At 30.9% G+C, this 15,419-nt stretch overlaps 1 protein-coding gene across 3 annotated transcripts in view; it reads left to right on the forward strand.

Moving 5' to 3' along the window:
- The window catches only part of LOC126845226 (patronin), a 39,662-nt gene that overhangs the window by 13,214 nt on the left and 11,029 nt on the right, over positions 1–15,419 (forward strand). For 2 of the 3 annotated variants that reach the window (XM_050583821.1, XM_050583822.1), the window contains exons 2-7: positions 7,816–7,911; positions 9,319–9,525; positions 11,324–11,533; positions 13,063–13,313; positions 14,148–14,257; positions 15,004–15,114. In XM_050583821.1, the coding sequence (XP_050439778.1) occupies positions 7,816–7,911; positions 9,319–9,525; positions 11,324–11,533; positions 13,063–13,313; positions 14,148–14,257; positions 15,004–15,114 (985 nt within the window). The remainder of the gene's footprint in view (positions 1–7,815; positions 7,912–9,318; positions 9,526–11,323; positions 11,534–13,062; positions 13,314–14,147; positions 14,258–15,003; positions 15,115–15,419) is intronic. The other variant, XM_050583824.1, reaches the window with a different exon arrangement.

A 15,419-nucleotide genomic window follows, 5' to 3' on the forward strand; every position in this document is an offset into this window, starting at 1 on the left:
TTGATATTTAATTAAAAAAAGAAAATTAAACGAAACGATAGGTTTTTAAGAGAAGAATTTATTTTTTTATACAGCGGCTATCCAAATTACATGTTACAATAATTGTTGTAAGTATAAAAATAATGTTAATACTTTTCTGTAATATAACATATGTTTGTTGTGAAATTTTATTATTACATATCACAATTTTTTTAATATTATTTAATACTATTTTATTTATGTCTGGGCCCACGATATCTTCCCACGATACTTTCTAAATCGCTTAAACAAATTTTCTTCGTGTAGCAACTCTACATATCATAAATCTTACCCAGAAGTTACTTCATTATGCCAAAAATTCACAAAGTTCACCCATTTCTCTTCAAATTCGAAAAAACACACATCAAGTTTACAAATTTTTCAACTTAAAATTACTTTTTTACAGATTTTATTTCTCTTTTTTAGGTGTAGTTTTAAGTCTTGAGTCTCAAATCTTTCATGACTTTTTAAGTGCCTTAATAATAATAAGTATTAACATTATTATACACCAATTCTAGAAAACTAGAAAATATTTTAGTAAGTCTGCTAAACTTACTGTCTTGTTCTTTGTTAGCTATACACGATGGGAAATTACTTAGATTTTTTTCTAATTTTAATGAAGTTCCAAAACGATTTTAGGGTTGAGGAATAATTTGGTTTGAATTTCATTAATATAAATATTCTTACATAGTAATAGTTTAACTTGGTTTTTTTTGTCCAATATCTAATCGGATGATCACCCTGTCTTTGTATCATACAAGGTGATAATTGTATCGTGAACCACCTATTAAGTTTAATTAATAACTGCATTTTTTTCATTGTGTTTTTATATAATGTGATCTCAATTTTCCAAAAAATTGTTTAAAAAAATGATATGTTTTTATTTTTTATTATGAAGTTTCCTTGCTTAGTGTCATTTAAACTTAGAGTTAATTCATATATATATATTTGTGTTTTTTTCTTTTTACACATTTGCTTGTATAGCATGAGGGAGCATTTACAACTTGGGGGGGAATTTGACGATTTATTAGAGAACAAAGAATGTTTAGCCTCTGATAGCCTTGTTGTAGTTTTGTAGACTACAATATATTCGGGCTTCCGATTAACTTTTTATCTAAATTAATGAAATGTACAGGTACATTACCATTTAAGTTTCAAAAGTTTCTATCGAAACAACTAAGTTGGTAGGGAGATATAAACAACATTTGTTTTTTTAAATATTGAGAGATCACACATTGCATCGAAAAAATATTAAAAATGAATATACATTTCTCATTAAACCGTATGAGATATTGAGTGGTTCGCGATAAAATGATCACCCTGTATTATATAGGCGTGTGCGAGCGCGCGCTGGTCATGTACGTGCGTTGTCAACATTCTGTTCCTTAATACATAAGAAGTACATGTGTACGCCTTCAAAGAAAATGAGAAATTCGTTATTGAGAGTGTGCGGTCATTGCAATGCAATTATTACACATATTGTTTTTGGACGCCCAACGTGTCCGAGAGCGATACACGAATAATAATCATTATTTAACTATAATACCTTATGGTTTTTATTTAACCTTGCGCCAACAGATGGCCAATGGTTAGCAAGTGCACTTCCTTCTTCTTCCCAGAGCAACTGTTTTCTACGAATCGAGAAAATTGACAAACTCCTAATAGACCCCGAATGGTTTTTGAAAATAATTTTTACCTTTTTGAAATGATGTTTTTTAATAATAAAAAATAATTTATTTAATTTTTTTATTTATCTTAAATAAACTTTGGCATCTAAGGCGGCCACTAGTTACAATTATCTTATCTGCATACTCGTGGGTAACGCTTAGAACTAAATAAATAGGTACGTTTTAGATTTTTTTTTCAACTATATGCAATTGAATTGATATATAATATTGTTAAAACGACAAAATATCTTTGTTCATGTTAATTTACAATATTATAAAATTACCAAATATTAATATTGTTTAAAATTTTTCGACAAGGTCTATCGATTTCGAAACTTAAACGGCTACGTGTGTATGTAATTGAATTTAAATATTTAATATTATTATTAAAAATATAATATTATTTAATATTATTTGAATAAATTGCTAAAAATGTCGACTGGTCGATTACTAGTTTTCAATAATCACTTTAAAGTTATTAAAGATTTCAAATTTAGCACTGGAGAGGTGGAGTGCGCGGTAAGATAATAATAATACTACACTTTTCCCCGTCTTAAAATTTATACTTAAAAAATTAAAAAAATTAATTATCCAAAACTGGTTATGGACTGGTCAAAATGTTTATTTTATTATTTTACTGAGATTAGTGTTATTAGATTAGTGATATTATTTTATTAGATTAGTTTTTGTAGACTAAACACTATATTTGATGTACATAATGTAAAATATACTATGTGTGGGCTCGCCCATAATGTTATAACGCGCATAACTAGTTTACTTTCATCCGTTGTATGCGTCACGGAGATGTATTATAACAAATATTATATTATATTTTATTATTATGCAATAGCCAGCACGTTGTTTTGGGTAGAACTAAAATTAATTATTAAAAGTCTTGGTGAACTTACAAATTTACAGATACATCTTTGGTTTGATACATTACCTAGCATAAAAACATATTTCTCTTTTGGGTAATAATTAACATCTTACAAACGGTCGAAAACATGGGAAGGAATTTTGTTAAGTAAGAAAAGTCAGAGAATGTTCATTTAATTCTGTAATTTTTAACTTCAAACTCCATTTTCGTAAATATTAAAAGTAATGACAATTTTAAGAGAGAAAAAAATGTAAAATTGATAAACACATTTTTTTTTTAATGACTTATTAGTGTTTGATAATAAGTTAGTTAAATCTTTTGTTTTAATGTCATAAGAAAATGATCGAGTTTAAAAAATTAAAAATATCTTTTTTCACAAGAAGTTTTTCTACGTTTTCTAGTTTTCTATGTCTAGTGATGAATAAAATGTCTAGTTTAATGAGTCAAATGTTTGAAGAGAAAAATGTATAATATTTACAAATGTTGGAATAAACTTTCAGCTGTAAACTTAAATTAATTTGTTTTCAAATAACTTTTATCTAACTTAGATACTTTTCAGGATTGTCATAACAAAATCTGAATTAGTTCTTTGCTCGACTTAAAGAATCGTAAAACTTTGAAAAGTTATTTTTGAAATCTACTGAAATACTTTTGGTAATCTATTTGGTAACCATTACTTGTGTGGTGTAGGTACATAATTTTTGCCATCGTGTTGCCGTTTGGTAAAAACTATTTATAGCACAGTTATCGCTTTTTAAATTTTTTATGGAAAACAGAATTTGTTTGTAAATTTGTAACATATTTTCTGTGTAAGTTTTTTTGATAAAAATGTTAACAATGTTGTTGTGGACGTTGCTTTCTATAGTAATTGAACATAGCCTATGCACTGTAATGTATTGCATTGGGTTTCGATATTAGCTAGTCAGCTCGCGTTGTTTCCAATTTGTTGTTGTTGTGTTACAAATGCAATGTGGTTTAAAAGGAACGTCTTGCTTGCCCAACGACTGGCACTTAACAACATTATAGTTTTCGGGCACATCCACCGACCACCACGCGATTTATACCTGTCGAACAATGCATTAATTTATTAGTTCTGCCCACGTCCGCCTTAAAACTAATAATATTCGACTGGCGTTCCCCTCTCGAAGTCATTGAACATTAGCGAATTGCCCGTTTAATACATAATAACGATAATAATTATAATATTGTCATTGAACAAACGATTCTCAATGACGTTACTTACAAGAGTTCTGTGTTTCTACTCGTGCCTTACATACGGGTGGGCCTATTTTAGTTTTTTTTTTAAATAGTTGCCAAAGCAGTGAAACGATGATTAGGTATTGGAAATAAATGGAGAACCGGGGTTATGTTTGGAGAGCAAGTTTTAAATAGAGTAGGGAAATCTAAGAAATTATTAAGATGGTTTAGGAAGAAATTTTGAAAGAAGAGATGAAAGTGATATTGTAAAACAAGTTAGGAAGATCACGATGTAGCGATTTAGAGGTAGAGGTAAACCAAAGAATAAATCGTAAAAAAAAAAGTTGGATAATGTTATAAATAAAAAGATAAAGTTGATAAAGAAGTAATGACAAATAAAAAAATGTAGAGAGAGAGAGGATTTAGATCGAGGCCGCATCAAAAAAAGGCTACCCTGATTTTTTACAATTTTTAATTTTTGTTGAAAAGCGAAACACGGTATAAATTGAAATGGTTTTATGCTGTTCTTATAGTCTTACAGGGCTGCAAAAGAGGAGTTTCGAAAATTGACAAATTTTACATTAACAAAAAATAATATCATTTCCATGCTTGTTCTAAATGTCTATACCGAGGCCTATTGGCGTTGACCGTTTCGACTGAATTATTCTTATCAATAATACAATTGAAATGACTTGCTTGTATTTTTGTTTTTGTGGCTATAACACAATAACACCGAGTCGTTTCTGAAAAATCATGACTCTAGACAATTAGCCAGCGTTTCCTTGTACTTGAGTGTGTCAAGTTTTTGTTTTGAGTTTTTTAACTGTCGTTTTTTAAAACGTGCAACAGTTGTGTCGTGCCTTAGCTCCGGACGGTAGTCGAGTTCAAAGTGTGTGAACTCAAATAAAACTTCTTCTTTTTTTTGTTACTTGCTGTTATCTAACCGTTCAATCTCACTTTAAAAGGGTTTCGGCACGAACGACCGGACGTGTGTATCGCACCTTTTTCCTTGTGATATTATTTAGGTCATTTATTTATGTTATGTACTTTTAACACGCAAACCATAAAAAATCGACAGATAATTTTAGACGTAGCTCTGGAGAATGCACTGATATATATGTATATACAGGGTTATCCAAATTGCATGTTACAGTGTTTTTTTTTTCAATGATGTAACAATTATGTAAACCATAAAAGTTCCTAATAAAACCCTTAATTGGTATATTTGACGATCAAACATTTTATTGATTATTTAGTAAAACGGTTGCCAATTCGGGGCATGTGGACTTTCTTGATTTTTAATTTTTGGAGAATTATTTAAAATCTATATTTTATTATTAAGCGAGTAATTCAAATAGTATAAAAATGTAGTGGGAATAATCTGTTTTTATGCTTTGTGTAGTAATTTTTAACTATAACAGATAAAGTTCTGAAACTCTTCACTGCACTTCTACATTTCAAGGCGATTCTAATACGACACCAATTAACAAAATGCATTCATCGGTTTCAGAGATTTGCGTTTCTCGAAGAAGAATTTTAAATAGATAGTTTTTTTTATTAAATTAAAATATTAAATATCTAATAATTCAAAATGAATTGTAAATTTTTTTTTTTTCGAAACTTTTTTCTAACTACAAAAATGTTTTCATAGAAAAAATTACTACAACGTGAAAATTGTATACACACGATAATATACATATTGTTATGTTGTTGGCTTTATACTTTTGTACTTGTGTGTACTCGACACAGTAATCGACGTTTAAGCCGAAGGTCGCAAGTTAACCGCCAATGTCTCGGATGGTTTTGTATTATTGTTAAAAAAAATAAACCTAGTTAAACCGTTGGAGAGGAGGTAACGCTGCCGCGCCAATACCTTATCCGGCGACTCGTATGTACTGTGTAATATAATGATAATAAATTAGCAATTGGCTTTGCATAACATAATGCGGTTCACGCCTTATGTAATTTTTTGCAACCGTCGCTATTGCAAAGACACAAAATATATATTAGGTATTCAGGGTTGGCATAAATGTTTCAAATACATCTTGTATTATTACCTATATTTATAAATAAGGAACAAAAAAAAATATAATAGGTAAGTTTAAATGGATACTTTTTGAGTTCTTAGCATCAGGAAGAAAGTGCTGCTGATAAGTTTATCGGGATGTAATAAATAACATTTCAGTCCACCCTTAGCTAAAAACTTAACAAATATTTATTCAAAACAGTTTAGCGACCAGTCCTTATTTTCATTTCATCATTTTGTTTTTTCTCCTTAAATCTAATATATATTATGAGATGTTATTTGACTTTCAAAAGTTCCCTTCGAAAATTATTCATTCTTTCATCATTTTTGTTCGTTAAATGTAGTAAGGATTTTTTTTTTGAAAATTGTCTTGGCTAAAACAATTATAATTATAAATAAACAAATTTCTTTAAATTTGATTATTTATTTGTTTTGTGCTTCTGTTCAACGAACACGATTGAATAATAAAATAGTTGAAATTAAAAATAAAAATTTAGCGGAAAAAATATATTAATTTTTTATTATATTTTATTTATTATTATAAAAAAAATGAGAAACGAAATGTGTTCCTCTAATTACTTCATTTTTGAAGCTGGGACAGCAGGAATTGACTTGGTCTCATTTCTATAGCGTGTTTGTAAATAATTTACCTTTTAAAGAACTTTCTTTTTAAGCACTAACCTTTTTCAGCTTTTGTATGATGACTTTGTATGAAACGCAGAATAAATAATAATTTTAAAGTGTTGGTTTCGTGTGGGCGACGCTTTTTGTGCGTTTGTCATTCGAACTATAACACCAAAACAACACTTTAAAAATTAAACCTACTTAAAGTCATCAACCAGTTCAATGTTTTTTTTTACCGCCATTGCTATTGCTGCAATGTCGCCGTTTAATCACTTAAAAGTTAGCGTAGAGGTCAAATCCTACTCTGGGCTTAAATTGGTTTAGTTAAAAAGAAAGATTCAAATAATATTCGTATTATGTTTAATGATTAAAAATTGAACTTTGTAATTAGATTTAAAGATATTATTTAAAAATGTAACATGGAATAGTGACTTTTTAAAAAAAATACTTAACAAAAACTATGTATTAGATTATCTATGAAAAGTATGGTGTAATAGGAATAAAGACTGGTCGATAACCAGTTTTGTTGACTATAAAATGATTTATATGTCCAAACGCACCACTTTCTTCATCTCTTAAACTTTCAACGATAACAACTTAAAAAGAAAAGCTCAAAAAACTAGTTATCGACCAGTCCTTATTTTCATCGCATCGTTCTGCTTTTAATAGGTTTTTAAAATATGTATGTAGCTATTTTTACACTAAATATTAAATTTATTTTTTATCCTAAGTATAATATAGATTTTATTATGAACGTTTTTGGCTAACACAATAAATATTGTTTCATTGGAAAAAAATCACCGTACAATTAAATTAGGATAACTTCGTATTTAAAAGTTATAGAAGTCGCTAAGAAGTTCAACCACTTTTCCTTTTATTTATTATCCGCTTAATCCTAGATCTGTCACAAAAAAAAAGTGTATGGCTGATTAAGTACCTTAAGCTTTGGATGTTCGCGTTCATGCTCTAAAAATAACCGAAACTTGCATCCGTTGTACAAAAAACACTATCTAAATGCCCTTTAAAATAATTTTCTGACTTCAATATGTTTTTAACAAATTACCCACCTTTTCTTTGATAAACAACATAAACGATTGAATTTCTTTATTAGTTTTTATTTTTTTATTGCTAAACAATGTCCCTCATTAACAACAGTCGTACTTATCATATCAGTTATCTGTTATTTTTGTTTCCTCTTAGCTTGAAAAAATAAATAAAACCCTAATAATTTAAATTTAAAAAAGAAAATTGCTGGTAGTTTTTATTGTGTGATACTTTCCTAGACTTTGGTCGGATTTTTAGGGCAACATCGTTTTTATTAGGTATTTCCTTTCTCGCAAATGTCGCATCGTGTTTTATCGTGTTAATTATAACAGCAATTAATGTTGTAGTTGTTTTTGTTACAGGCCAAACAGAGGGCAACGATCAAATGGTTACTGTCCAAGGCGTACAACAACCGTATTCCGGACAACGTCAGAGAGCCGTTTTACAAGGACCATGACGTAAATATTTTTGTGGCCTGTTTGTTATCTGACACGATTGTTATCTCCAAAGATTGGTTGGCAACAAATCCCCATTCTTCTCTGTTACTTTACCTGTCACCTTTTTCCGGCTACCTTCCTTCAAAATTTCCTCGTACGAATCGCACCCTTGGTCCATCACTAACCTGTATATCCCAAACTTCCCCTGGCGATTTTCACCTTCCGCATGCCCTTCTTAATTATAATCCAAGTGTTCCATCATGTCTCAGTTCATGGCCATTGGCAAATCCGTTAGTTTCTTCTTTTCTGGTTACATTACCTGTAGATATCCTGTGCATTATTTTATAGCGCCACATCTGGAAAGCTTCTGGCTTTATTAGTGTTTTTCTTTCGCAGCTATCCGTATTTCGCTGCCATAAAGCGTTATACTCCTAACGTATGTGTTTGGGAGAATTTTTTTCCAATATGTCGGCTAACATTTCTTGAAGTAAAAAAGGCCCTTTTTTCGGTTAAATCCATTGTAGCTGGATATATTCGCTTTTTGCTTCTACCAACCGCACTTGATAACTCACATACTTACAAAGTATGAAAAATTCTTCCACCTGCTCAATTTCAGATTTCCTCGTAAATGTACTCTTAACCTGGCGTTATTACTCTTACTACTATATTTAATAATTGCGAAGAACTTTGAACTTCTTCATATTTGGTTAGTTTATCGTCGTTTTTCAATAATTCCAAACATTATTTGTAATTCTTATTCAATCTCTGGTACTATTGCTATTTCGACAGGAAACCATAGCATACAAATTATTTTTATCGTTCATCTTTGATCTTTACACTACCATGAGTTTGCTTTTTATTATGTTTATATAAGACACCTGTCTTATCCTTTTTCTTATACGTGCTTCTTCTTCGAATTCGTCTATTTTTAAAACAGCTGTTTAATTTTGGTACATATTATAAAACAGTCCCCTTTCTGTGTAATCTACTCCAGCTCTCTTTAATATCTTGAACATTGCCTACCAGTTTACATTGTCAAATGCTTTTTTCTATATCAGCTAGTGTTAAAACTTACTATTCTTACAGCTAGTATTGCCTTCCTCGTACCCTTGTTTTTTTTTGAATCCACACTGGTTTTCCGACAACTTTAATCTTAATTTCCATTTTTCTTGACATCATTTTTGTTAATATTTTTGACACACGCTTTAGCAGGCTTTGTTGTCCGTTAGTGATCACATTCAACCTAACCTAATCTAATCGCAGCGTTTCATCATGTATACTTCCCTACTCCCAAGCACTCTTTTCAATCTTTTTGTACATGTTCATCTTCATACATTTTTTTCCCTGTTGCCATCATTCTCTTCCTGTTCCATATTTTGCATTGCAGTTACCAAAGAACTTAATTAATGTATATTTTTTAAAACACAGATGCAAGAGCACCCGAAGCCGCCTATAGTGCATTCGTTGGCTAGCGCTGAGCTATATTGTCTGGCGTTGGGAAACATATACTCAGACCCGAATTACCATAACCTCAACCATTGGGGTGTCATCCAGGCGCTGAACAAAAAAGGGGTAACCGTCAACGACCCGTCGGTCACCGAAGCCGTTCTTATACAAACCGCTCCTTTGAAACTTGTGAGTTTGACATTTGATTTTATTATATAATAAATAGTCAATAACAATAATAATTTTAAAACGAGGCATAGTAGAGACGGATCATATTGCTTGGAAAATCACTTACAAATAAACGCTTCAATGCTGCGAATCTGTAGATGGTTCAAATACAAAAATCTCTAAAGACATTTTAGTAATTGACACTTACATAGTGACGTACGTTTGTTTAATGATTATTATAAATTCAATTATTGCCTAGTCGACAACTAGCTTTGAATAATTATTCTTAGAGCTAACGTCAAAAAGGTCACGAAGCGTTAGGAATTTTGGATAATCCGTCAGAACAATAAATAGTTACCATTATCATGGCTTTAATATACGACGTTCCCTTTCCGTCGACATTTTCCACGATAAATATAAAAATTGCAGCGCAAATGGAGCCAATCAAATAAATTATTTTTCCAAAGATAATATTATTTAAAAACATTGATATCTCTTTACATGGCCATTTTGTGAATTGATAATATAATAAAGTGGCAGTATGCAATAATTTGATATATATTAAGGCCATGATCGTTATACCTAAAGTCTAGTAGTGATACTAATACTAAACCCAATTTAAAAATTTTAATTAAAATGTATCCGACCTGTTTTGTTTTTTAGCCGTAAAAGGAAAATCTATGAATCGCGTTAAATTGAGGTAAAATAATAAAATTACTCATCCTCAGTATACAGTGAACATTCGAGGTCTGGTTGATCTCGAGAAATGTAAGCACGCCACCGTAGACCACCGTAAATTATCAGTTAATAATCAACTCTTTCTAAAAAGAAATTTGTTTCGTTTATATGCACATAGATATTAATTTGTTAATTAATCAATTTTGTGTTCGGGTGGAGCTGCAAAGGTGTTAGTTTTAAAATTATGTGCTTTTTTTTTTGTGTCTTTACCCACTATAACTTTTTTAATACTGGACCAATTTCTCATCAATTGATCGAGTTGGTATTTTGAGGCGCTCCTGTGAGATAATAATGGAAGCCGCCACATAGTGGGAGGAATCAAATTTTTAGCTGTTCAGTATAAAAGGGTACAAGAAAAAAAAGCCGGAAAAGTCAGTTTTTTTAGTCTAGTAATATCATGTTTTGAAATGTTGATAATGTTTAAAAAATATTTAAAATACAGTGTGTCGAATTTTATAACACCAAATTCACCAATTTTTTAGAACTTTAAATATACAACGGTTTTCTTTCGATGTCAGTTTCTTAGCTGTACAAAATTAATGAAAAATGGCTATAGTTTAATTCGAAATTAAAAAAAAGCCAAATTTGAGCAACTTTCCGGTATAGTATTATTAAGTACACATAATTTTTGCAAAAAATAAATAATAATTGTGACCCCCTGCCTCCTAGTACCCATTAGAAATTTTCCTATTTCATTATTTATGTAAATAAAATAATATTAATACAAATCAAAACACTTATTCGGTACTGTAATATATGTTGATGCATTTTTCTTAAAAAAATGATTTTTACACTAAAATAGCTTAAATAACTGAAATGTACAACCTATGTGCACATGCAAGTGCTTGGGTTAAGTTCAACAATCTGAATGACCCTTACCTGTTTGTATGTGCTCAGTACTTAATTATTTTTGTACGTTGTGATATATATTTTATCAACATATAATAATGGTTATAGTATCAATAATTACGATACTAAAATTTTCTATTTTTGCCCAGCTTGAAGTTTGATTCCTCTCACTATGCCCCATGAACATAGTCGTCGGTTTGCTAATCAATTAATTTTGTTTTATATATTTAAGAGCGCTCATATGGCGATAATGGAAGCCGTCATGACGTTGTACGCCAAAGAAGTGGCTACGCCCAACCGGGTGATGGCTGCCATACAAAGACTGAACCACGTTCCCCAAAGAACCACCGTCGTCATGCCCGAAGACCACGAACAAGCTATATTGGTGTGGGTCAATCGTAACGTCGAGGCGTTGCGGCATCGAATTATAACAAGTTCACAAGTAATTCAATCGTACTCCATAAGATATCTAAATAGAAAAATACATTTTATCACAAATTTGCTCAAGGGTCGACTCGCAATTCGTCCTCTCCTTCGCGCGTTCATCCCAGACATTTTGGGCTCGGCCACCCTTATTCTAAAACACCATTAAACACAATTTTCCACTGATCAAGCCTCGCCTGTATTACCTCTTACGTGTTCGTTCCTTATTCTATATTCTCTCATTACTCCGCTCATCCACCTGAGCATTCTCATCTCCACTACACTCATTATGTGTTCTATTATCCTGTCTATCGCCCAACACTTAAGTCCTTTACGTCTCATTGGAATTCTCTTGTCACATAAGATGTTATACAAAAGATCTTCAATTGTTTAAAAATCTCAACTTTGTCTACTACGTCATCGTAGTTTATTCGTCTTGTCTCGTGTCTTCTTCCTCCAAACTCCTTTTTGTATTCTATTATACTTCTACTAATCCTTGTCCCTATTCTCTACTACTCAAGCCTATTGTTGAATTATTTCAAATAGTCTCCTACTAACTACATCATCTACAAACATTACGCCCTGTATTTCCTTTGTAACTTCGTCCATTACAACGGAAAACAAGTAAAGGATCAAAGCAGAACTTACCGTCGAAGTTAACATGCGCCCCCTACTCCAACTCTAAAATCTTTTGTTGATCCACACACAGTTTTGACAGTCCTATTTGTGTTTTCATCCAATATGTGCTCTATCAAACTAATATACGATTATAACTTTTTTTTTCAATCGGAAGATTGGTTAAACTATTGATGTTTTTCTCCATTTTTCTCCGTCGCTTATAGTTCTTTTGAGCTTCCTATATGTTTTTAATCTGGTTTCTTCCGTCACTTGATAAACGGTGTTCTAGGACTTCCTGGTTTACCTTCTATTATTGTGGTTATCTAAGGGTTTCTTCTCATTTTTTAGTGTATTCCACATTGATTTCAGGGAGTTCATCCGCCTAAAAACCTCATTGTTTCTTACTTTTTCTGTCCATAGAACTCTTAACGCTCTTCTCCAGCACTATATTCGAAAGACTTCTATTTTGGCTTCCCCGGCCTTCACTATAGTTCATGACTCTCCTTTTAGAGCCACGCTCAACACAAAACTTTTTACGAGTGATTTTTCAGTGTGCACTCTTACTTGTTTTTGTGATAAAACGATTTCTTCCTATTATATAAGGCTTGTTTAGCCTACACTGTTCCACTTATTATGTCTATGATTAATTTTCGTGTGATTTCCTTTTAGCGTGTCCTTCGTTTTCTTCAGCATATTGATCAAGTCTTCTTTGTTATCAAAGCATTTCCACAAACTTGTCCACCTCTATCTTTATTCCTACAATGTTTCCTCATTTCTTTCAACGTTTCTGCTTCTATAATATATATTTTGAATAAGGGTGGCGATAACGACGACTATAAATAACTAATATCCTTTTCTCGATGGTACTTGAATTTGCGGCAATTAAATTTTACTGTTTTGTTTTTAACTATTTTTATGTATTCGTTACAGGAAAATAATTCATCGGTGCTTGACATTGCGCACGTAAACGATTTTCACGAAATGAGCGATGGAGCGGCCGCGGCGGCGTTGATATCTTTTTACTGTCCCGAAGAATTGCCCTGGCAGTACATAACCACGTCCAAAGCGCCGACCTCGTCGGACTGTATAAAGAACTTCACCGTTATCAATGAATTTTGCGACAACAGCTTACCGTTTAGCATATTCCACATGAGACCTCAAGATGTATACTACATAAGAGGGTATACAATTTTATTCACATGTTTTGTTACACGGTGTGTACGGTGGACAGAAACCACACACAAAGCGGCGAAAGCCAGAAAGTATATTTTCTCAACATTTTCGTTTAACCGTATAAAGTATTTTTTAAGTCTGAATATTTATTTATTAAAAAAACCGCTATCAAAATAAACAAATACTTTCTAAAATGTAGAATAGGCATAATTTAAATAGAATAAAGAAGACAACTCACGCCTGTGATGAAGCAAGTCATCTGTATGTGTCTACTAAACGACGGTAAAGAATTATTTTCAATTAAGTTGAAATGGAAAAATGATAGACATTGGGTTTAATCGGTCGCAACCCATAGTTAAGTACACGTGTTAAACTTAATTTTTTTTTACATTTTGAAATTATAGCTTTTGGAACTTTTTGGAACTCTTTAATACAAGTCTTTTCTATTCTAAAATACAAATGCTCAAAATAAATATTTTCTTAATTTTATATATTGTAATCGTTATTCAAGTACACCCAGACATATCCTAAAAGAAATATCCGTACGAATTAAGTTAGACTCTGATTTTACATAGATTTAAATTTTACCCATTTTATATTTTAGATTGTACTTACTTTTTTTTTTGCAAGTATTTTTTCAGATAAATTAGACGAACAAAAATTCTAATTTTTAAAAAATAAACGCTCAAGACTTATTAAAGACTCGATTAAAGTGTATGGTTGAAAAAATGTTTTTGAGAAAATTTACAAACTTCTTCGCTAAATTTGCATCTGACCTCAGAAATTTTTTTTTTTTATTTTTCTTTAATGTATAACTAAGCAAAAGTTTTTTGTATTTACAGCTCTATGAAAACCAACTTGATTGCGTTTTTCGCCGACTTATTCAACGTTTTGGAAATTCATCCCGCCAAGTGTGTGAGTTTCAATCAAGGCAGCAGTGAATTGGCAGAGGGTAGGTCATTTTCGCTTTTTAACTCCAACGATGATATTAAATGAACGCTTCTTCGTGGACGTGCAATTTGAATGGGATGCGTTATTTTATTTTGTGCATACATTTACCTAACCACCATCTTTTCAACATCACTACCCCTTCACGCCAATTATAAAAAAAAACAATGGCAATCTAAAACAGACTACACCACTCACTTCTCCTAAAAAATTAGTTAATAATAATAATAATTAATTTTATAGGAATATATTAAACCAAACAGCGTCGTCGAACATGTTTTATATTTTATAATAATTGCACGTCCACTTAATTGTTATGAGTAAAATTAAATATGTACTATTATTTGTGAAAAGCTCTGTTTAAGTGTATTATATAAGAGTAGGCTAATTAGAAAAAAGTGTATGTTTTAATGTATTTCATGTCGTGAAACAAAATCTGTATGGTCTAATAAATATACTATAACAAACATAATAATATTATGTTTATTGTATATTATATTATATTTAACGTTTTCAACTCGAACAATACTTCGGGCTGTTTTATCTCACTTTAAAAAATATTTATATACATATTTAATAAAAAAAAGTGTAACCGATAACAGATTATTATAAAAACTTTTAGTTGCGTTTAGCTTATATTTATGTTTTTGTATATATGTATTCCTTATTATGAACTAAACAAAAATAACCCTAAACGATTATATGGACTTTTTTATTATTATTTTTTTTTTTTTTTGCGTTTGGTAATAGCGTATCCGAGAAATAGCCAAGGAGTGGCGCATAAACGTTTGTTGCCGCAAGCGATTTCTATTATACCCGATCTCCGGAGTAATTTGGATTCACGTTCAACAGGGTTTACAGGTACCATCCGAAAAATTTCCAAGTGGCTGGCTAACAGTTTTTTTGTTTTGTTTTTGAACAGCTTCTTAAGTTCAATTTTCACCGCATTAGCATTTCTGTGTGTCTACACCTGTTTTTTTTTATATATATACATATAATTTACCTCATAATTTATTTTACAATGATATTTTTCTATCCAGTAGTATGTTTTATGTGTTTTTCAACAGCTTGCTGAATTCTTAACGTTAGTTTGTACAACATGAATAGGAATATAATTGTTTTTTTTTTCATTTATACTCTATTTAAAATAATATGTAGTCTCATTG

The sequence above is a fragment of the Adelges cooleyi genome, unplaced genomic scaffold (genome assembly GCF_023614345.1).
Source record: "Adelges cooleyi isolate 19-005CV unplaced genomic scaffold, UGA_ACOO_1.1 ACOO_flye_CR_arks_rails_tigmint_CR_PRNA_724, whole genome shotgun sequence".
Taxonomy (NCBI): Eukaryota; Metazoa; Arthropoda; class Insecta; order Hemiptera; family Adelgidae; genus Adelges; species Adelges cooleyi.